The 23,028-nt window shown below is 40.3% G+C and overlaps 1 protein-coding gene across 8 annotated transcripts in view; it reads left to right on the forward strand.

Annotated features, from left to right (window-relative positions):
* The window catches only part of CLYBL (citramalyl-CoA lyase), a 295,860-nt gene that overhangs the window by 139,593 nt on the left and 133,239 nt on the right, over positions 1–23,028 (forward strand). For all 8 annotated transcript variants that reach the window (XR_014303306.1, XM_082700829.1, XM_082700830.1 and 5 more), the window contains exon 2: positions 10,997–11,183. Coding sequence is in view for 7 of the 8 variants with exons in the window: in XM_082700829.1 (XP_082556955.1) it covers positions 10,997–11,183 (187 nt within the window). In the remaining variant the exon portion in view is untranslated. The remainder of the gene's footprint in view (positions 1–10,996; positions 11,184–23,028) is intronic.

Consider the following 23,028-nt stretch of genomic DNA (forward strand, 5'->3'; position numbering starts at 1 on the left):
AGAGTCAGTACTGAGGCCTTGGTCCTCAGTGCCTGGTGTTGTGGGTGCTGAGGGAAAGCCGCCTTAAGATAGCGGAAGGGGGGGCGCACCTGGGTGGCTCAGTGGTTAAAGCCTCTGCCTTTAGCTCAGGTCATGATCCCAGGGTCCTGGGATCGAGCCTCACATCAGGCTCTCTGCTCAGCAGGGAGCCTGCCTCCTCCTCCTCTCTCTCTCTGCCTTCCTCTCTGCCTACTTGTGATATGTCTGTCAAATAAATAAAAATCTTAAAAAAAAAAAAAAAAGATAGCGGAAGAGGAGTCGCTAGAGGAGAACCTGCCTCAGCCACCTACTCAAAGAATGTAGTTCTTCTAATGCCACGTTCCCATAGCTCTTGCAGCTCTTGCTTCTTTGGGGTGTTTCCCAGGACACAGAGGACATCTGAAGGAAGGTCTGTGATGGCTTCTCCACACTCCCAAACCCTCCAAGCTCCCTCTTCCATGTGGTCCTATTCGTCCTATCTCCTCAGAGACTCTGGGACCTCAGTACCTTAGCTCCTGGCACAGTCTGAGTGGTCAATTCCTAAGAATCCCAGAAACTCTCTTTATCTTTGTGCTTTTTCAGGGTTCTGACCCCCCAGGGATCACTAATTATTTAGTGATAATTAGAATCAGATCTGGGGTTGAAAGCAGCATCCAGCCAATAGGTCCCGGTCCCTGACCTGTGTACTGACAAAAAGTCCTCCGTACCAGGGGGCCCCTGGGTGGCTCAGTCAGCAGAACGTCAACCTCTCCATTTCAGCTCAGGTCAGGATGGGGTCATGGGATCGAGCCCCACATCAAGCTCTGTGCTCAGGGGGAATCTGTTTGAGATTTTCTCTTCTTCCTCTCCCTCTGTCCTTACTCCCACTCGCTTGCTCTCCCTCTCTCTCAAATAAATAAAGAAGTCTTTAAAAAAAAATTCTCCCTTCCCCAGGTCACTAACTTTGAAACGCCTTTGAAATTTTCTAGCAAAAATTAAATATGATATAATAAAATCTAATTGCTATTTTAAGAACTCCAGTTGCTATATAAACACATTTCACTTAAGTAAAAATGCATTTGTTAAGTAGGCCAACAGTGAGTTGGCCCAGCATTTGTAAAAGTGTCTGATATACAGGGCTGTTCTTGGACTATGAATTCATTGTAACTTCAAAAGCAAAACAGCATGAGTTTGGACACTTTGCTGGAGCACTGGTGGGTCTCAGGAAACTAGAGGCTGGCTGATTTGTATTTGTTAACTTGGGACTCTGACTGTACTGCTTTCAATTTAGTCTTTAGTCTTTCTTTTTCAGGATTTGGGAGTTTCCCTTCAGATCTAGTTTGTTGAGTGTTTTTTATCATTTAAAAAAATGTCAATTGCTTTTTCTGCATCTATTCAGATTGTCGTGTGATTTTTGTGAAAACTGGAGATTTGAGTCAAATTGTCTCCAAGTAGGGGTGAATATGACTCCTTGGAAAATACCGGCAGATAGCAGAAGCTCTCTTCCTGGGCTGCACTTTAGACTCACTCTTGGAAGCTTTAAAGAAACAGTGATGCCTGGGACTCACGGCAAGGCTCTGATTTCTTTGAGTTGCAGTGTATGGCCTGGAGTTTTTGCTTTTTCTAAATTCCCCCGGTGATCATAATGGGCAGCCAAAGTAGAGAGCTCTGTACTAGATATCAGCTAAATAAATAAACTGCTAGGATGGGTTTAGAAGTTGCATACCAAATTGCAGATCTTAAAATGGACCTTCTCTTAGTTGATTATTAACTGTTACTTCAAATATTGTTAGCAGTTTGGGTGTTAATTGTTTTATTAGAACTACATTCCTTTAAACTTGGCTTTTTTTCAAGTTTGCTACATTTTTAGTTATGATCTTATTCTTTTCATAGCATCTACTTATAGATAGTGGTAGCACATGACTTGAGAAATTTTTGTTGGACCAAACTTTCCTGTATTAGAGCAGTGGTTACACATTGGAATCATCTAATGATAGTGGTCCTCCAACTTGGTTACCCATCAGAATCCTGTAGGGAGCCTTTAGAAGTCTCAGAGCCTAGACCTTCACCCAGACCAATGACACCAAATTTTCTGTGGCTGGAGCTTTAATGTCAGTATATTTGAGAGTTCCCCGGAGGGATTTCAACCTGGAGCAGTGGTTCTCAAACTTTCATGAGATAAGCATCCCCTGGAGATTTGTGAATATGCAGCTTCTGATTCAGGAGGATGGAATTCTGCATTTCTAACAAGGTCCCCTGTGGTGACGGTAGATGCTATCATGAGAGATGGGAAATTCTCACATGAGAGAGGACAAGAGACCTATAGTGCTGGTCTGTAGCAACACATGAGTGGCAAGCACTTAGCTCAGATATGTATTTTTGAGAGAGCCTCGCCCTTTCAATGAATTGAGTTTGATTACACTGGATGGGGTCCAGAATTTGACCTTTGGTTTTGTTGCTGTTATTGTTGTTTAATTTAATTTAAATTCAGTTAATTAGCATACAGTGTATTATTAGCTTCAGAGGTAGGGTTCAGTGGTTCATCAGTTCTAAACAATATCCAGTGTTCATTACCTCACGTGCCCTCCTTAATGCCCATCACCCAGGTACCCCCTTCCCCGAACCCCCTCCAGGAACACTCAGTTCGTCTCCTATAGTTAAGAGTTTCGTATGGTTTATCTCCCTCTCTGATTTTGTCTTGTTTTATTTCCCTCCCTTCCCCTATGATCCTCTGTTTTGTTTCTTAAATTCCACATATGAGTGAAGTCATATGATAATTGTTTTTCTCTGATTGACTTATTTTGCTTAGCAATAATACCCTCTAATTCCATCCACACTGTTGTGAATGGCAAGATTTCGTTTTTTATGGCTGAGTAATATTCCATTGTGGTATATACCACATCTTCTTTATCTATTCATCTGTTGATGGACATCTGAACTCTTTCGATAGTTTGGCTATTGTGGACATTGCTGCTATAAACATTGGGGTGCACATGCCCCTTAAGGTCATTATATTTGCACCTTTGGGGTAAATACCTAGTTGTCCCATTGCTGGGTCATAGGATAGCTCTATTCTTAACTTTTGAGGAAGCACCATACTGTTTTTCACAATGTCTATACCAGCTTGCAGTGTGAGAGGGTTCCCCTTTTCCCACATCCTTGCCAACATTTGTTATTTTCCAACTTGTGAATTTTAGCCATTCTGACTGGTGTGAGGTGATATCTCATTCTAGTTTCGATTTTGACCTTTTTTTTTTTTTTTTTAGATTTTATTTATTTAACTGAGAGAGAGGGAAAGAGAGTGCGTGAGCAGGGGGAGGGGCAGAGGGAGAGGAAAAGAGAGACTCGGAGCAGACTCCGCACTGAGCATCGAGCCTGATGTAGGGCTAGATCCTGAGACCAGGACCTGAGCCAAAATCAATAGTCTGGTGCTCATCTCACTGAGACACCCAGGGGCTCCTGACCTTTTTTTTTTTTTTTTTTAAGATTTTATTTATTTATTTGACAGAGATCACAAGTAGGCAGAGAGGCAAGCAGAGGGAGAGAGGAAGGGAAGCAGGCTCCCTGCTGAGCAGAGAGCCCAATGTGGGGCTCGATCCCAGGACCCCGAGACCATGACCCGAGCCAAAGGCAGAGGCTTAACCTACTGAGCCACCCAGGCGCCCCACTCCTGACCATTTTTAAAAGGTCCTCAAGTGACAGTTATATTGTATCCCAGGTGAAAAACCCCTGCAACATTAGGGGTAACTCTAGTTACATAAGTGGTTCATAAAAATGTATCAGGTGGCAGAGGAAAAGGAGAAAACCAAAACAAGGCCAGGAGGGCCCCCTTCCAGCCAGAGGAACCCCTGGACCTGCTGGGGGATAGCTTACATCCAAAAGAAAGTCCCTTTGTAGAGAGAACTCAACATAAGGCTACCAGATTTTTTCCAACTCCTCTTAAGCCCCTGTTTTGCATATTGTTTGAATACATTTACATGTTGGCTATCAAGAGGCCCTAACTCCAAATATGTAAGATAAAATAGAATAAGTTAGCTCTTGTCACCTACTGCAGTTGTATTCATACGCAGTAGTCAGTGCTGAGCACAACTCACGTGTGGAACAGATTTTGAAACAGCCAGAGATGGAGGAAGGAAATGATACAGCCACAGTACCGGGAGGAGGGAGGCTTGGCGAAGCCGAGGTGGGCTTCTGCCACCTGCCCAGAGACAGCCCCCTCCTGGACCTCAGAGTCCACAACAGAACCTGAAGCCCGAACCCCTTCTACACCTTTCTTCTTTTCATTATTCCAAACAATTTTGCTGCCTTTGAACATTTTCCTTGGAGCTTCATTATGTATGCCCTGTAGCCTTCCTGAACCGTTTGCAGGCCAGCCTTTGGTGCTCTTCCCTGGACCTTGTGCCCATGTCCTGTTTCTTTTGTGCCACCTCCCCGCAGTGCTCAGCACAATGCGGGTCAGGGCCACTGCGTACAGTTGCGTGGGGTACGCCCTGACCGTGGCACCTACAGAGAGGCACATGTCGGGGCTGAGCCTCAGCTCATCTCCACTTGCCAAAGCATGCTGCCTCAGGAATGGGAGGTTTCTTTTTGGCCTTCCACCTGCTGGAAGGTGTAAGGGGACCCTTTTGTCTTACTTGGACAAAAGGACCTGACATGTGCTCCTGGAGACCCAGTATAGGTCTCTCAGATGCTTACTCAGCGCTTGCGGAATGGGTGAACGAATGAGCAGACAGAGGAAAGAACATAGTGGAAGGCAGGACCAATAAGAGGCTTCCATAGTCCTCTAGGTCGAGGTTAATGAGGCCCTAAATAAACGAGGATGTAAACATTGCGACTAGGGAAAGGAGGGGATAAACATGGAGAAGCAGCAACAGACTATGGGCCGGATTAAAGTTTCCAGGATGGCTAAGGAAAGAGGGAATAAAAATGACCTCCTGTTTATAATCACCACTAAAACGTCACTGTTCACAAGATAAATAAGGACAGTGTGGTTGCAGATCTGTCCTACATACCCACCCCAGATTGCTGGCTTTTTTAGGTGATAAGGTAACAGGAATTCTGTGCCTCTTATGTGTGAGGCCCTGTGCTGAGAAGTGTGAAGAAGACATAGGCCTTCCCTTTGCTCAGAGGGCTCACGATCCAGATGAGGGTCCGGGAGACAAGATTCCTGATGCAGGGCTGTGCTGACCAGCATCACACATAGGTGACAAGTTTCAGATAATCATAGTAGCTAAGTGGATGATGCTGTACTGCTTGCAGTGAGTTCTCCCCTATACAAGGGGGCTATGTGTTGCTTCTCACTGAAGAGGAAATTAACAAAGATGGCACGATGGCTGGCTTCTCATCCCATCTTCTGAAAGCCAATCACAGTATCGGATTGAACCATATGAAATTACCATTTTTGTAGGTCAAATATGGCCAGATAACCCAAACTGCCTATAGTCCATTTTAATACTTTTACTATGCTGTGCTGCCATTTGAGACTTTTGAGAGATTTTATTGACTTGTTTTAAGTCAGTTGTAAATGAAGTTTTTTTAAAGGAGCTCCTGGCTGGCTCAGTTGGAGGAACATGCAACTTTTGATCTTTGGGGTCATGAGTTTGAGCCCTACATTGGGTGTAGAGATTATTTAAATAAATAAAACTTAGAGGCGCCTGGGTGGCTCAGTAGTTAAGCGTCTGCCTTTGGGTCAGGTCATGATCTCAGGGTCCTGGGATCGAGCCCCACATTGGGCTCCCTGCTCAGCAGAAAGCCTGCTTCTCCCTTTTCCACTCCCCCTGCTTGTGTTCCCCTCTCACTCTGTCTCTCGCTCTCAAATAAATAAATAAAATCTTTTAAAAAAGCCACAAAACTTGAAAAAAAGGAATAAAAAAAAGTGTGGTGCTCTTTCTAGTAAATATGTAAAACGGGAAAAAAAAGTGCAGAAGCAGAAAAATCTTAAACCCAAATTCTACAGTTTAGGGGCATCCCAAACTTTTGGTGTATTTCCTTTCAGATATTTTCCCTTGTATCTTTCACAAAGTTCAGATGTTATTGCATATATAATGTTATAACCTCTGTTAAAGATAACAGTAATTGGGGGCACCTGGGTGGCTCAGTGGGTTAAGCCTCTGCCTTCAGCCCGGGTCATGATCCCAGGGTCCTGGGATCGAGCCCCGCATCAGGTTCTCTGCTCAGCGGGGAGCCTGCTTCCCTTCCTCTCTCTCTACCTGCCTCTCTGCCTACTTGTGATCTTTGTCTGTCAAATAAATAAATAAGTAATCTTTAAAAAAAAAAAAAAAGATAACAGTAATTGTCTTAACATCAAGTTGGGTTTTTAAAAGATTTTATTTATTTATTTATTTATTTGACAGACAGAGATCATAAGTAGGCAGAGAGGCAGGCAGAGAGAGAGAGAGAGAGAGAGAGATGCAGATTCCCCGCTGAGCAGAGAGCCCAATGTGGGGCTTGATCCCAGGACCCTGGGATCATGACCCGAGCCAAAGGCAGAGGCTTTAACCCACTGAGCCACCCAGGTACCCCAACATCAAGTATTTTTATAAATGTAATTCTTAACAATAGCATCATATTCCTTGAATATACATACTATAATTCATCCTACTGTTGGACCTAAAAGTTGTTTTCAGTTTTTTTTTTTTTTTTTAAGATTTTATTTATTTATCAGAGAGGGGGGGGGGAGAGAGCGAGCACAGGCAGACAGAATGGCAGGCAGAGGCAGAGGGAGAAGCAGGCTCCCTGCCGAGCAAGGAGCCCGATGCAGGACTCGATCCCAGGACGCCGGGATCATGACCTGAGCCGAAGGCAGCTGCCCAACCAACTGAGCCACCCAGGCGTCCCATGTTTTCAGTTTCTTAATACTATACTTATGTAGTCTTATTTCTAATTCTTTTCTTTTTTGTGGGGGTGGCTTGTAAACAAGGAAAATTTATTTCTCGCAGTTCTGGAGGCTGGGAAGTCCAAGATCAAGGCTCTGACAGATTTGGTGTCTGTTGAGAACTCACTTCCTGGTTGTAGATGATGTCAGTCTTTTCACCATACCCTTACATGACGTAAGGGGGCAGGGAGCTCTCTGGGGCCTTTTTTCTAAGGGCAAAGCCCTCAAGACTTAATCACTGTGCAAAGGCCTCCAAATACACTGTGGATTATATTTCAACATACTAATTTTAGGGAGACACAAACATTTAGTCTGTAACAATTCCCAAAAATAATTTTGTCAAATAACTTGAAATGACTGTGTCGAAAACAGGAAACTTTTGAAGTCTTTTGATTTGTATCATCAGTTGCCTTTCCAGAACACTTCTGCCACCTTGATTAACTTTAGCCTTATTAGCAGAAATTTGTCCTTGATAGCAGTCTGGTTTGGTTGTGAGTGATGAATTCTGTAAAAGTTTAAAGATGAGAGAATTAAGGAAAGAAAGAAAGAATTAAAGAAAGAAAGACTCAAGATTCAGCAGAAGCACACAGAAGCAAAGGTATTCTGGAAACAATGACTAGCATGTTGTAGAGACAGTCAAAATCTAGGTTTCCTAGGGTAGATACTTACTGAGTGGCGATATTGGGATATAAGTTGAGAAAGGGGATATCAACTGAGAGGGAATTTAATCCTGGGCACCTGGGTGGCTCAGTTGGTTAAGCTACTGCCTTTGGCTCAGGTCATGATCCTGGTGTCGCTGGATAGAGTCCCTCATCGCGCTCCCTGCCCATCAGGGAGTCTGCTTCTCCGTCTGACTCTCCCCCTTCTCATGCTGTCTTTCTTATTCTCTTTCTCTCTCAAATAAATAAATTATATATATACATATATGTATATATATATATTTTTTGTCTTTTTAAAGAGTGAACTTAATCCTATAGGTAGTAAGCTGTTGACGTGTTTTAAGCAGGGGAAGATTTAAGCAAAACAATGTTTTAATGATTTAGAAGACTATCTGGGAAACCAGAAACATCATTAACAGTGGCAGATTTTTAAAAAATGATCATCTGTCTTAAAATTACACTTCATGTAAATGTGCTAGGAATGATTTGCTCTGGTGTTTAGCATCTGATGGTGGTATGATTTACAACATGAGCTATCTCTGGGAGCTCAGGCTTGATACTCAAATAGTGTAGCTTGGAGACCACAGTGGCTGGATCCAAAATGGTGGTCTGAAGCTATTTCACATGGAGGAAATCTCAGTTTTCATGAAATGAAGGTCAGTTGCCAGTGAACAGAGATGTCCAGATATCTCTGTCAGGTGAAGTGAGACATTTAGGAAGGTCTTTCCACTAGAGCCATTCTCAGTCCTCTTTTTGGGTTTCACATATGCAGTTACAACAAATTCTGATGAAAAGTAATTTTGACCCCAAACATTTCTTGGTAAATAAGGTTTCATCTCCTTTAATTGCATTTTAACCAATTTTAAGGAAATGAATATGTTGCAAATTTTTGTTTCCAGTATGAATAAGTAAAATGTAATTCTTGCTATTGTATTATTATATTTTCTCCCTTCGTAAAGATAAACCAGATATTTTGAGTCAGGGCAACAACAATGACAGATATTTTGGTTATTCTTTAACTAGCTGGCCATAATATGTATTATTTTCATAATATATTAAAATGTCTTATAAAACATGTCTACTTTTTTAAAGATTTTATTTATTTCAGAGAGAGAGAATAGGCATGCAGAAGGGGCAGAGGGAAAGGGAAAAACAGAATCCCAAGTAGATTCCACTGAGCACAGACCCCAATTTGGGGCTCAGTCTTGCAACCCTGAGATCATGACCTGAGCCGAAACCAACCAACTGAGGCATGCAGGCACCCTAAGACAAGTACCCTTTTAAAAATCCATCTGTGGGACGCCTGGGTGGCTCAGTTGGTTGAGCCGCCGCCTTCGGCTCAGGTCATGATCCCAGCATCCTGGGATCGAGTCCCACATCGGGCTCCTTGCTCAGCGGGAGCCTGCTTCTCCATTCTGCCTCTGCCGGCCACTCTGTCTGCCTGTGCTCACTCTGACAAATAAATGAATAAAAAAAAAAATCCATCTGTATCTCACCATACTTAATGTAGCACAATGCTTATGCTGTGGAAAAATAAGACTTGGACTCAAGTTTTATAGTGTATTAAGGTTGGCTACAAGAATGAATGAGGTGCCACACACAAAATTGGTAGGCCACCAAAGACTGAATGATTTTTCTTGAGATTCATTGTCACATGGTACACTGATCATGGCAAAATGTTACAACCATGCAAAATATTTGATGGCATTAACATAGAATAATTTCCAGAAAGGGCTTTCATGAAAAGTATAGCTGATACATTTCTGGAGAGGATGATGCTGTTTACTCAGGGTAGAGTAAAACATTAGGGTGTTTCTGACTTGCTGCAGCCTTAACCTTGCCTTAACTGGGTGATTCATGACATAGAGCTTGTCTGTTATGGGGAGGGCTGGCTTCATAGGTATGTGACCTGGACAGTCACACATCGTTCTGTGCTTAGAAGCGTCTGGTGCGGGATGCCTGGGTGGCTCAGTGGGTTAAGCCTCTATCTTCGGCTCAGGTTATGATCTCAGGGTCCTGGGATTGAGCCTCGCATTGAGCTCTCTGCTTGGGAAGAGCCTGCTTCCCCCTCTCTCTCTGCCTGCCTCTCTGCCTACTTGTGATCTCTCTCTGTCAAATAAATAAATAAAATCTTAAAAAAGAAGAAGAAGGAGAAGGAGAAGGAAGGAGAAGGAGAAGAAGCATCTGGTGCTTGATTTGATGTTCTTCTGTCACTATATTAAAATTCCTAATAAATTTTGAACAATGGTCTGTATTTTCATTTTACTCTGGTCCCACAAATTATGTAACTGGTCCTGATCTCATTCTCTTGTACCATATATTATGGGCTAAACCATAGTTTTCCCAGCACCAAATTATGGACCAGGTCAGGGTGAGGCTGTAATGAGCCAAACAAGCTTCTGACCAACTCCTGTTGGAGGCTTGGAGGCTAAAGGAGGCTAAACTGAGTCCTGAAGGGAATGAAAGGAGAGAACAGGGGTCAGAATCAGGTAGGGACTACTGACAGTTTTTCCACTAAGAATAATAGCAGTCTATACTCCTGGTACGCCCCCTACCACATCTGCAAGGCTTTCACTGAGTACTTCATATGCCTTCTTTTCTTTTACTGAATCCTCTCAACAATCTGCAAAATTAATATTGTTTTTATTGACGAGGGATCTGAAGTTTTCAGTAATGAAGTTGCCCATCTTCTAGAGCTAGTAATGATCTTTTCCCATTTGTTATTCTTTCTGCTCACTTATGAAGCAGCTAACCATCCTGTTAATAAAATTGAACTTGAATCACTTTTTTGTCTACTTGACACTCATTGGCATGGAAAGGACCGTAGACTAACGCTTACATAGGCTGTTTGTTTTCTGCTTCTGTTTGTATACAATTGTAGATAGTTATGTTTTTTAGGACCTTCTGGATATAAATTTCTTTATCTTTTTGTCCAAGGGTACTATCTTGATAATATATTAATACTGGAAGTGTTTTTCCAAGATTAAATAGGTACACATTCCTTCTTTTGTCGGAAAGTCATCTCAATAAACAGCTATATATTTTTTAAACTTCCCAAATGGGGGCACCTGGGTGGCTCAGTGGCTAAGCCTCTTCCTCATGACCCTGAGGTCATGATCTCAGGGTCCTGGGATTAAGCCCCACATCGTGCTCCCTGCTCAGAGGGGAGTCTGCTTCCCCCTCTCACTCTGCCTGCTTCTCTGCCTATTTGTGATCTCTCCCTCTCTCTCTGTCAAATAAGTAACTAAAAATAAATCTTAAAAAAAAAAACAAACTTCAGCCAAAATAACATTTTGTTTCTTGGCTATTTCTGTTATTGTTTTTCTAGTTGTTATATGTGATTGTGATCTGCTGAAATTAAAATAGATGATCGTGTTTTCTATTTTAATTTTGCATTAAAATAAGGTTTTTAAAAAATTTGTGAATAGATTCTATTCTAGCCTAACCCCAATTATGTCTCCTGCAGGAAACCACTTCTGGCAGCTGATGTGCCCAGGCTTGGATATAGTTCCTCATCCCATCACAGGTATATTCCACGGAGGGCCGTGCTCTACGTACCTGGAAATGATGAAAAGAAAATAAAGAAGATTCCCTCCCTGAATGTAGATTGTGCAGTGCTTGACTGCGAGGATGGTGTGGCAATGAACAAAAAGGTAATGGCATGATTTGTACTTAGGATGGGAAAAATAAATGGATTGATACTTGGTGCTATCTTGAAGCATGGCTTACTAGTTGCAAAGATTCTACCATAGTCACCTTTTTATTGGTTACTAATATATTCTTGACCCAGCCTTTCTCTCAATTCTGAGTGTGTGTATGTCTCTTTTCTCCAAGAGAAAGGAAGAACACAACCAAAATATACTTAAAATCATGACTTTCAGTATATGTGACTGTGAACATATATTAATAAAGATACACTCAATCCTTTTTGGCTATGCAATTTATCAGTTTGGCTAAATGAGTTAATCCAAGAATTGTGATGTAAATTTTTTAGACCAGTAAGATACAACCAGGAGTTTATTTCCTTTTTTTATGTAGGCTCCATGCTCGAGCCCAATGCAGGGCTTGAACTCATGACCTTGAGATAAAGACCTGAGCTGAAACCAAGAGTCTGATGCTCAACTGACTGAGCCACCCAGGTGCCTCAGGAATTTACTTCTTTTTAATATAGAGAAATGGCCTTATCTCTTCTGGGACAAGTGCCAAGAAAATAAAAGACTTCTACAAAGAAGTCACCATTTTCCCTACTTAGTTTAAGGAAAACTACCTGCAGAACCTTAAGGGTGCAGCTTTTGGCTGATTTCCTCATGGCCTGACCAGAGAACTAAGCCTTAAAAAATATCCATTGCAAGCAGGTACAAAAGTTTCTTACTGGATGGTGGCTAATGGGTGCTTTTATGGTTTGCTTAACTTCGTTTTCCAGGTTTTTATAATGAAAATGGATTATTTCTGTAATTAGGTGAAATAATTAGGTATAAATCATTATAGCAATAATTTATGTCTGCATGGAACTTTTTGAGTTAAAAACATGTTTTTCCTTGACCTTCTTCTGTCTAGTCCCTAGACAGTAAGGTTGTCTGGGAAGAGATTGTAGGGCTGGGGGACAGAGGGAGCTGACCATCTGGATTCATGCCTATCTGTACACTTTCTTGTCTTAAGTGATCTGAAATAGCATGGCTGTACTATATAGCTTTCTTGATTAATTGCTTTCCTTGGAGGGCCTAGCAAACAAATATTTGCCTTAATTAAAAAAGAAAAAGTTAACTTCCAGCATCTTCCTAATGGTCAAATCAAGACTTTCCAAGTATTTGGAAAAGGATTAGAAGAAGTATGTGGAATCTAAAACGTCTCCTCGACATCTTTGGCATGCCCCAAGGAAAATACAATTAATCTTCTTTTTCCCAGAGATTAAGGTAAATAGGCCTTTTCTTGAAGGATATAATGTGCTTCCAGTATGCTCCCTTCCAAAACTCATGTAGTGCACTCTAAGATTAGATACTAAATTGTAATTTCATTTCTTTGTGACCCAGGGCAATTCACTTTACTTCTTTGCCTCAATTTCTTATCTATACTGTGGGATGACAAAATCTTCTTTTGTCAGGGACAGGGATTATTATGAGGAAAAAGTTTGATAAAATGCCTGGGAGTAGCTTGATTTCCTATAGGAAATAGATTAGATAAGTCCTGTAATAATCATGATTAGAGGGGAATTTATTTTAGCATGTAGCACAGTGAGCCATTAGGTACCCTGATAAACTTCTAATTATATTTCTTTACAAATCTTGAGGCTATCTTCCCATATCCACTGGAGGATATTCCTGCCACCCAGATAAGTTAGAAATATGGTCCATTCTTGCTTCACATTTTCTTATTGTTCACCTGTGATCTCAAGTTCATCCTTCTACCCAGTGCCTCTACTTACGAGGAAGCTGAAGAAGGAAGGGGGAAAAAAGAATTCATGATGGGCCAGCTGTGCCCACTGTCTTTGCATTCCTATCCAGACAATGTCTTCATCAGGACACGCCAGTTCTTTTTTTCTTTTCTTTTCTTTTTTTTTTTAGATTTTATTTATTTATTTGACAGAGGGAGTGATCACAAGTAGGCAGAGAGGCAGGCAGAAAGAGGGGGGGAGCAAGCTCCCTGCTGAGCAGAGAGCCCGATGTGGGGCTCAATCCCAGGACCTGCGATCATGACCTGAGCCAAAGGCAGAGGCTCAACCCACTGAGCCACCCAAATACCCTAAAGGACACTCCAGTTCTTAATGCAGTTAAACTTTCCATTAATTAGGGCGCCTGGGTGGCTCAGTGGGTTAAGCCGCTGCCTTCGGCTCAGGTCATGATCTCAGGGTCCTGGGATCGAGTCCCGCATCGGGCTCTCTGCTCAGCAGGGAGCCTGTTTTCTCCTCTCTCTCTCTCTCTGCCTGCCTCTCTGCCTACTTGTGATCTCTCTCTGTCAAATAAATAAATAAAATCTTAAAAAAAAAAAAAACAAAAAACTTTCCATTAATTAAATTACAAGCTAGGCTTGTAAAAAAATTTTTTTTCTTTAAAATTTCTATCTTGTTCTTAATTTTATCTCATATATTTTATTTCATAGCCCTTACTTATCAAGGTCTTTTTGGATTTTGATTTCATCATTCATCATTTATAGCATTTGAGAATTTGACTAGTATATCCTATGAAAATTTAACAAGTTTCTGATGGAAACTTTGAAGAGGCATGCAGCCAAAAGCTTCTGTTCATGTTATATTTGTATAGTGCTGACTAAATGCCAGGCACTGTTCTAAGGGCTTTAATTTGTATAACAACCGAGTGAGGTACTATTATTACACTATTTCTACAGATAGAAACTGAGGCATGGAGAGTTCAGTTTCATGAATCAATACTGTGAGTATGGCTATTCAGTCACTTAACCCTTCTAAAATCCAGTCTTTTCATAAGGATATTACAAGAGATTTTTTTTATCTAATGCCATTTCAAAATAAAGATACCATCCCAATTTACATGCCTAGAAGTACCTTCTCCCCCTGCACTTAAACCTTGCTAGAAAAACAAGGTCAAGCAGATGAGACTTGATCTTGAAGAACCCATATCAGTACCTAGTTATTAACATCTTCATTTTGAAGTGCTGGAGATAGAAAAATAGTTAACAGCTACCATTTACCAGATTTTTCTATGTAGGAGGCGCTATATTAAATGCTTTTTAATATATTATCTCATTTAATCCTCACAGCAATTTTGAGCTATGTCCAAGGTCACAGTGCCATTAAATATAGAACTTAGATTTGAATCTCCTAGAATTTTTGCCAGGAATCAGCCTCAAGTTCACCTGTCTGCATAATCCCATAATTAAACTTTGCCCCCTTTCTTGGCAAGTTTGTAGCTTGGCTTTTCTCTTTTGTCACCTTTGTGTACTCCATGGTTTCTCAAAGATTACTGATGGGAGCTCTTGTGTGCACCTCCGCAAATTCTTTGAGTATCCTGGGATTGTAATCTATTTAGACCTAGGGACTTCAGTTCATTTGAAATGACCAGATACATCTGAAACTTCTGACATATTGCACATACATTCCTTTTTTCTTTGTTAAAGTCACCTTTTAATCATATTTCTTATTGAATTATTAGTCTTCTTGATGAACAAGAGGGAGACCATTTTTAAGGAGTTTATTTCTAAAGAAGAAATCCATATTAAAACTCATTTCAGATGTTCTCCTTTTTTTTTTGTTTCAGATGTTCTAATTATAGTTTTGCTAAACTGAACTATTATTGTCTAATCAACTTCCTTGGCACTATTAAAGCTTAAGTTGCTTCATTTTATATCTCATTTTATTTATTTTTTTTATTAGTAGACTCATTCAATATTTCATTTGATTGACACAGTGGAATATGGGCTTGTAATGAAAACAAAAGGAGTTTCCATAGAGCAGTTTATAAGTGTATAATACCTTCCAGCAGGCTCTAATCCTGTCCTGCTAATCCAATTTGTGTTTAAGTAGTTCCTTCATGTCATGGCACTACCAGCTCACCTTCCCAAGTGTGGATGATGAAAAGACAGTCTCCACTCCCCTTTTATCTTTTCCTTTTCATTGTTAAATGCAAGAGGATCTATAGGACTGCATAAGCCACTGCTTGCTGGGACACAGTGAAAATAAGCCAAGTAATGCAGGTTTCTGGTGAATCTCCATGATACTTGGGTGGGGCCAAGAACGTAGAATGGAATAAATGGAGACAGAATTCCAGGGCTGCTATTTTAGTTGAATAAATATATAAGCAAATATTTAAATGTATTTATATTTAAGCTTAAATATGTAAATTTAGGCACTCAGTATCTAAATAAATATTGAGGATCTACTCATCCAGGCACTGTGGCAAGATGGAGGGGAACAAAGATGATTGCATGGTCCCCAACTCAGAGGACTCAAAGGCTGGTAATGAGACAGGCAAAAAGTAGAAAATTAAAATCTAAGCAGATAGGTCTATAAGAACATGCATTTCTTATTCTCATTTGGTTCTAAGTATTTTTTCTTTTTTTTTTTTTTTTTTTTTTAAATCTTTTTTTTTTTTTTTTTTTTTTTTTAAGATTTTATTTATTTATTTGACAGAGAGAAATCACAAGTACACTGAGAGGCAGGCAGAGAGAGAGAGAGAAGGAAGCAGGCTCCCTGCTGAGCAGAGAGCCCGATGCGGGACTCGATCCCAGGACCCCGAGATCATGACCTGAGCCGAAGGCAGCGGCTTAACCCACTGAGCCACCCAGGCGCCCCTCTTTTTTTTTTTTTTTTAAAGATTTTATTTATTTGTTTGACAGAGAGAAATCACAAGTAGGCAGAGAGGCAGGCAGAGAGAGAGAGAGAGGAGGAAGCAGGCTCCCTGCTGAGCAGAGAGCCCGATGCGGGACTCGATCCCAGGACCCCGAGATCATGACCTGAGCCGAAGGCAGCGGCTTAACCACTGAGCCACCCAGGCGCCCCTGGTTCTAAGTATTTTTTCAAAGATTTATTTATTTGAGAGGGTGAGTGCATATGTGCATGAATTGGGAGAAGGGTAGAAGGAGAGAGAGAGAGAGAGAAAATCCCAACCAGATTCTGCTGAGTGAGGAGCCTGATGAGGAGGATGGGGCATGGCTCTGTCTCATGACCCAGGAGATCATGACCTGAGCCAAAATCACAAGTCAGATGGACGCTAAACTGACTGAGCCACCCAGGTGCCCTGGTTCTAAGCTTTTTTTAATTTACATTTTGATCTTTTGCTTAATCCAGGAGCTTCCAAAGAGTGCATGCCAGGCTCTCTGTGGTGAAGAAACAATTTGGTTATTTTTATTTGTTGTTACTTTATTTTGTTTTTGTTTTTGTTTTTATTTATTTATTTGACAGACAGAGATCACAAGTAGGCAGAGAGGCACGGGAGAGAGAGAGAAAGGAGAGGAAGCAATCTGCCTGCCAAGCAGAGAGCCCAATATGGGGCTCTATCCCAGGACCCTCGGATCATGACCTGAGCTGAAGACAGAGGCACCTTTTTATTTTGTTTATTTAAGCACTTCTAATCTATTGCTAACTGACACTTATAAAATACAAAAAAAAAAAAAAAAAAAAGAATTTCTAGAAAAATTAAATGCTACTTGGGTGTCACAACAATGTCAAATACTATAGATGTTTCTAAATTCATAACTCCCTGTTTCATATGTACGTCCTAGTGTCATGGTCACGGTCAGAGTTTGTGGATGAGTGGTCCACAGACCACAGTTTGAGTAGCAAGGACTTTGCATTTTTGAAGTTTCAAGCATAGGAGAGATTTCTCATTTATTCTTTAATTGCTGACCTCTAGCTTGGTTGATTGATGGTCAAAGAATGATCTGAATAATGCTGATTTTTAGAAATGCGCTGAGCTTTGCTTTACATGAGCCATCTTTGTAAATGTTTCATGAGTGCTTAAGAAGAATATGTAGATTTCTGTTTACTAGACCAGAGTTCTGTATATTTTTCCTTTAGACCAAACTTGTTAATTATGTTACTCAAATACCCAAATCTTTACTGATTTTTATCTGCTTGATATATCAGTAATTGAGAAGCTAGTTGAAATTTAGCCTCCATTGGATAATTTGCCAATTTCCCCCTATAGTTTTATGAATTTTTGCTGCTGGTATTTGAGCCTATGTTATTGGGTGTCTACAAATTCAGAATTATTATATCCTCCCTGTACATTGAATCATTTATTATTATGCACTAAAATGTTTTTGCCTTCAAGTTTCTGTGGCCTGATATAAATACACCAGCTTCCTTTCGGTTAGCACCTGCCCAGTGTGTTATTTTAGCCTTTTGCTTTCAACTTGTCCATATCTTAATGTTTCTATATGTCTCCTATTTTTAAAAAAATTTCATAACTGTGTGGACAATCTGTGTCTTTTAACTGGAACATTAATCCACTTTTTATTATTTATTATTATTTTTTAAAGATTTTATTTATTGGACAGACAGAGATTACAAGTAGGCAGAGAGGCAGGCAGAGAGAGAGGAAGGGAAGCAGGCTCCCCGCTGAGCAGAGAGCCTGATGTGGGGCTTGATCCCAGGACCCTGAGATCATGACCTGAGCCAAAGGCAGAGGCTTTAACCCACTGAGCCACTCAGGTGCCCCACTTTTAATTTTTTTTGTTTAAGTAATCTCTACACCCAGTCCCAGTGTGGGGTTTGAACTCATAACCCCAAGATTAGGAGTCGCACATTCCACCTATAGCCAGCCAGACATCCCACCACTTACTTTTAATGTAACTACTGATAAATTTATATTTAAATATACCATTATTTTTTGCTGTATTTATCTCATCTTTCTATGTTATTTTTTTCTCATCTTTCCAGCCTTTTGGAGATTGACTTTTTTTATTTTTCTTAGTCCATGTTTTCCCCTCTTAGTTTAGAAGTTGTGACTGTATTTCTAATTTTTATTGGTTACTCTTGAAATGTTACCAGTATACTTAACAAAGCTAAAGTTAACCTGCACCTTCTTCTTGGACAACACAAGAGTTTTAGAAAACTTTAAACCCAGTCCTCTCCCTTGTAATCGATGTTACTTTTGCCTCATATTCCAATTATTTCTTTTTAATCTCACAATTTTATAACATTGCTATCATTATTTTATATATATATAGCATTTATTTAGATTAACCTACATATTTTATCACTTCTTTAACTTGCTCATTATTTCTTCTTTTACACCTCAGACCTTCTCCCTAGGGTCATCTTTCTTTCTCCCGCTATGCCTCCTTCAGAGTTTCCCCAATAGCAGTTTTGTTAATGGTGAACTCAGTTTTTATTTGTTTGAAATGTCTTTGTTGTTTGGCTAGGTAGAGTAATCTAGACTGACAGTTATTTTCTCTCAAAACTTTGAAGATAATTACTCCATTGTCTTTTGGTTTCTATTATTGCTGTTGGGAACTCTGTTGTCAGTCTACAAGCAAAGTTACTTGTCTTTTCTTCCTTGGCTGCTTTTAAGATCTTCTTTTATTTGGTGTACTGAAGTTTCACTAAAATATTGACTGTGTTGGGGCATGTTGATAGCTCGGTTGGTTAAGCACCTGACTCTTGGTTTTGGCTCAGGTCATGATCTCAGGGTCATGAGATTGAGCCCTCTGTCAGGCTCTACACTGAGTGTAGAGTCTGCTTGAGATTTTCTTTCTCCCTCTCCCCATACACACTCTCTCAAAGAGATAAATAAATAAATAAAATCTTAAGAAAATATTGACTGGGCGTTGGCTTATTCCTTCTTCCCTTCTTTCTCCTTTTCCTTCCTTTACTTAGTACGCAGTGCTTTTCTTGTATTTGTGGATTCACGTCTTTTATCAGTTCTATAAAATTTCTACCATTAACAATTCGATATTGCTTCTATTCCATTCTTTCTATTCTTCCTGTCTCTTAGTATATTTTCACATTTTCTATTTTCTTGTCTGTGCTACACTGCTAGTTAGTTTTTCATATCTGGCCAACACTTTTTTCATTCTCTTCAATTGTGTTTAATCTGTTTCACCCATCCTCTGAGCTTTGTATTTTAATTGATATATTTTTCATATCTAGAAGTTCTCTTGACTTTTTTCCTATCTACTTGGTCGATTCTGAATCTGACAGTTTCAATTATTTCTTTTTCTTTAAGTAGGTTCCATGCTCAATGTGGGGTTCGAACTCATGATCCTGAGATCAAGAGTTGGATGCTCTACTAACTGAGCCAACCAGGCACCACCAATTTCAATTATTTTTGCCTTTAAATCATTTTTTGTTTTTCACTGACTCATACTTATGAACCCATATTGATTAGAACTAATTCTTGGAAATCCCAAAGGCCTAAAATGGGAAGGTTTTCCTCCAAGAATTTGTGTTTGCTTCTGCTATAGTCAGGGATATTACTAATTTGGAGTCCCAGTTTGTTCTCCCCCAACTTTTCAGTAATCTCAGGCTTAGGATCCAGATACCAGGTCTGATACAGGTATTTAGGTCCAAGCTTTCTTATTTTTCTGATCCTTCATAAATCAGAAGTCAACTCCATTTTATGTTGTTGTCTTACACTGGCCTTATGTTCTTATGAGTCCACCAAGGCAGTTAAAAGTACTTATGTTGAAATGTGTCCATTTTATGGTTGGATGGCCCTTTAGAGAATGTGGTTTGCCACATTGCCAAAGTAAAATACCTATCCTTTAAGAATTTTTTAAAAAATTATAAACTTAAGGGGCGCCTGGGTGGCTCAGTGGGTTAAGCCACTGCCTTCGGCTCGGGTCATGATCTCGGGGTCCTGGGATCGAGTCCCGCATGGGGCTCTCTGCTTGGCAGGGAGCCTGCTTCCTCCTCTCTCTCTCTGCCTGCCTCTCCAACTACTTGTGATTTCTCTCTGTCAAATAAATAAATAAAATCTTTAAAAAAAATTATAAACTTAAAAAGAATAGTCTACAAAAAAATAAAAACAAAAACAAAAACAAACAAACAAACAAAAAAAGAATAGTCTAAAATTTGTATTTATACATAAAGAGGCAAATAGTTATGAGATGAAGCAGCCCCTAAACATCATTTCTCCCCTCCAAACACAGTCCCTTTTATCTCTTCTAAGTTACTATTGTGGCAATAACTCCCCTATCTCTAAGTGATATACTTCTTGAATTTTTTTTCAATTTCGGGTATGATACTGATTCCTTGCTATGGGATTTACCCCACCACCATCCTCCTCACTGTTATTTGTGAATTCCCTCATCCCTCAATCATCCAATAAAATTTTATTTAACTTTGATAAGATTAGTATTCAGAGTAAAAACTATTTAGAGATTAACTATGTAATAATAAGCTGATTACCTTTTTTTGCTCCTGCCAACCTGTTGTTTCCCTGGGAATTCAAAATGATCTCTTTTTTTTTTTTTCCTGACCTTGTTTTGTACTTAGTTATCATTAGGTCAAAACTTACGTCTTCACTAATTATCTAAATCTCTTCTAAATATGTTCAGAAGCATCCAGTATTTTATGTTTCACCTTCCTGGAGAAATGTCTCCTTATGTCTTCAGATCCCCTGTAATAATTCCTGAGAGAGGGGCACCTGGGTGGCTCAGTTGGTTAAGCGGCTGCCTTCGGCTCGGGTCATGATCCCAGGGTCCTGGGATCGAGCCCTGCTTTGGTCTCCCTGCTCAGCGGGGAATCTGCTTCTCCCTCTCTCTCTGCTGCTCTGCCTACTTGTACTCTCTATCTCTCTGTCAAATAAATAAATAAAATCTTTAAAAAATAATAATAATTCCTGAGAGAAAGATCCCTTCTGAAGGACAAGGGCAACTTAAATGAACATGGTATTATTTTTTTTCTAATTTGATTTATATGTAATGGGATGTGTTAGGAGTTTATAGTCATGAGGGGTCTTACACTTACCCTTCAGGAAGCCAAAGGAAGAACTCTGAATTGTAATTCAAGGAAGGCTTTTCTATGGGAACCTAAGGTAATAAAATCTGGGATGTCAACTTGTGGGCATCTTGATTTAGGACCAGGAACCCAGTTCAGTGGACTTAACAACAGAAAGTCTATTTAAATTTCCCAGTTTTAATACTATCTAGTCAGGAAACTTGAGTCTATAATCTCAAGAGCCTCTGTTTCCTTCTGTGTCCCATGAGGTAGGTGATAATGTAGCCTGCACGGACCACCACAGGACTAGCTGTGAGGCTCAAATAGAAAAGTGCTTCATAAACTCTCAAGTGCTATAGAAATACTTTTTAAAATAGTGGTATTGTTCTTAAAGGAATAAAGTGTAGAAAATTTGGGAGAATAAATGTATGTTCCTTAAGATTTATCTCTTGCACAGAGGCACCTGGGTGGCTCAGTGGGTTAAAGCCTCTGCCTTCAGCTCGGGTCATGATCCCAGGGTCCTGGTATCGAGCCCCATATTAGGCTCTCTGCTCTGCAAGGAGCCTGTTTCCTCCTCTCTCTCTCTCTGTGCCTTCCTCTCTGCCTACTTGTGATCTCTGTCTGTCAAATAAATAAATAAAATCTTAAAAAAAAAAAAAGATATCTCTTGCACAGAGAAAGGTAATTTGATAATCAAGAACGCAGATATTGGACCCAAACTTCCTGTGTGTGGGTTCTGATAACACCTTGTCCTAATAGTAATTTGTGGAGTAGTTACTTCACTTCTCTGTGCCTCAATATCCCCTTCTGTAAGCACTGTATGAGTGTCTGATGAATACTTAACGAGCAATTGTCTTAACTATACTTCTGGCCAAAGATTTGATGCATTAATTGCAAGTCTCCTTGCAATGCGCAGGTTCACTGGTATTGATTCATACCTTAGATTCTTGACTCTCATAGGGTAATATATTGGCATAGGTAGGTTTTAGTTCTAAATGTGCTGGAGTTTACCAATTTTGCTGTTTTTTTTTTTTAACCTTTCTCTTTAAATGGTAGACAAATAAAAGACTCTCGAGACCAAACAAAACAAAAAACCCACCACTTTTTCTCTCTACTTCCCTCACAGATTTCTTAACACTGAGGGGCTTGAGACAACTATCTTAGGAATATCTTACTTGGGGCGCCTGGGTGGCTCAATCGTTAAGAGTCTGCCTTCGGCTCAGGTCATGATCCTGGGATCCTGGAATTGAGCCCCATGTTGGGCTCCCTTGTTCAGTGGGAAGCCTGCTTCTCCCTCTACCACTCCCTCTGCTTGTATTCCCTCTCTCACTGTCTCTCTCTCTCTGTCAAATAAATAAAGAAAAATCTTTAAAAAAAAAAAAGGAAAAGAAAAGAAAATGAATATCTTACTTATTTTTTCTTAGGAAACCAGAGAAGAGATTATCTTTCTTGAGTAGCTAAGCAATAAATTTTTACTTTGCATTTATTTTCTTGGCAGAGTGGGAGTAGGAAAATAGTAGAGGAAGGTAGATCTTCCCGTGAGGGCCTGCGCACCATGGGAATGATTAGAACAAGGGAGAGCTAGGTTGTGGTCTGGGTCCTGAGAAAGACCCATTTACAATTATATTCTTCATTATGGGAAACAGGAGGACTGTCACAGAGCTTCCCTTAGCATAGTGTCAAGGAGAGCCCTGATTGGTGGGGATTGGAACAGCAGCTCTCTTCCCCACCACTTACTCTGCTTGGCAGAGGATCTAGGGCTGCCAGGGGGACCATCTTGTCAAAGCTGCCCACCATCACAAAAAGCAAGAGAGAGCCATTTCCCTTCTAAGCAACCGCCCTGCTTCATAAGTCCCATTGGATCATTCCGTGAGGCCATGTTCTTCGAATGCCTCTGCTCCCTCTATCCACTTTGGATATAGTACGCATGTGAGGCCTAAAGGAAGTTTACTCGTTGTGAAGGAGTCAACGACTGTAGGCAACACTGCACAGGCAAGGGAAGCACAGTTGCGTCCCCAACAGCAAGCCACTTTCTAAGTACTCTTCACAAACAATAATTTAGAAAGCATTCCTTGTTAGTGTCAGACTGGGGAACCCTGGAGTCACTGCATTTTTGAGTATGAGTAGCTCATTAAGAAACACCA

Source organism: Mustela nivalis (assembly GCF_964662115.1).
Source record: "Mustela nivalis genome assembly, chromosome: 15".
Classification (NCBI taxonomy): domain Eukaryota; kingdom Metazoa; phylum Chordata; class Mammalia; order Carnivora; family Mustelidae; genus Mustela; species Mustela nivalis.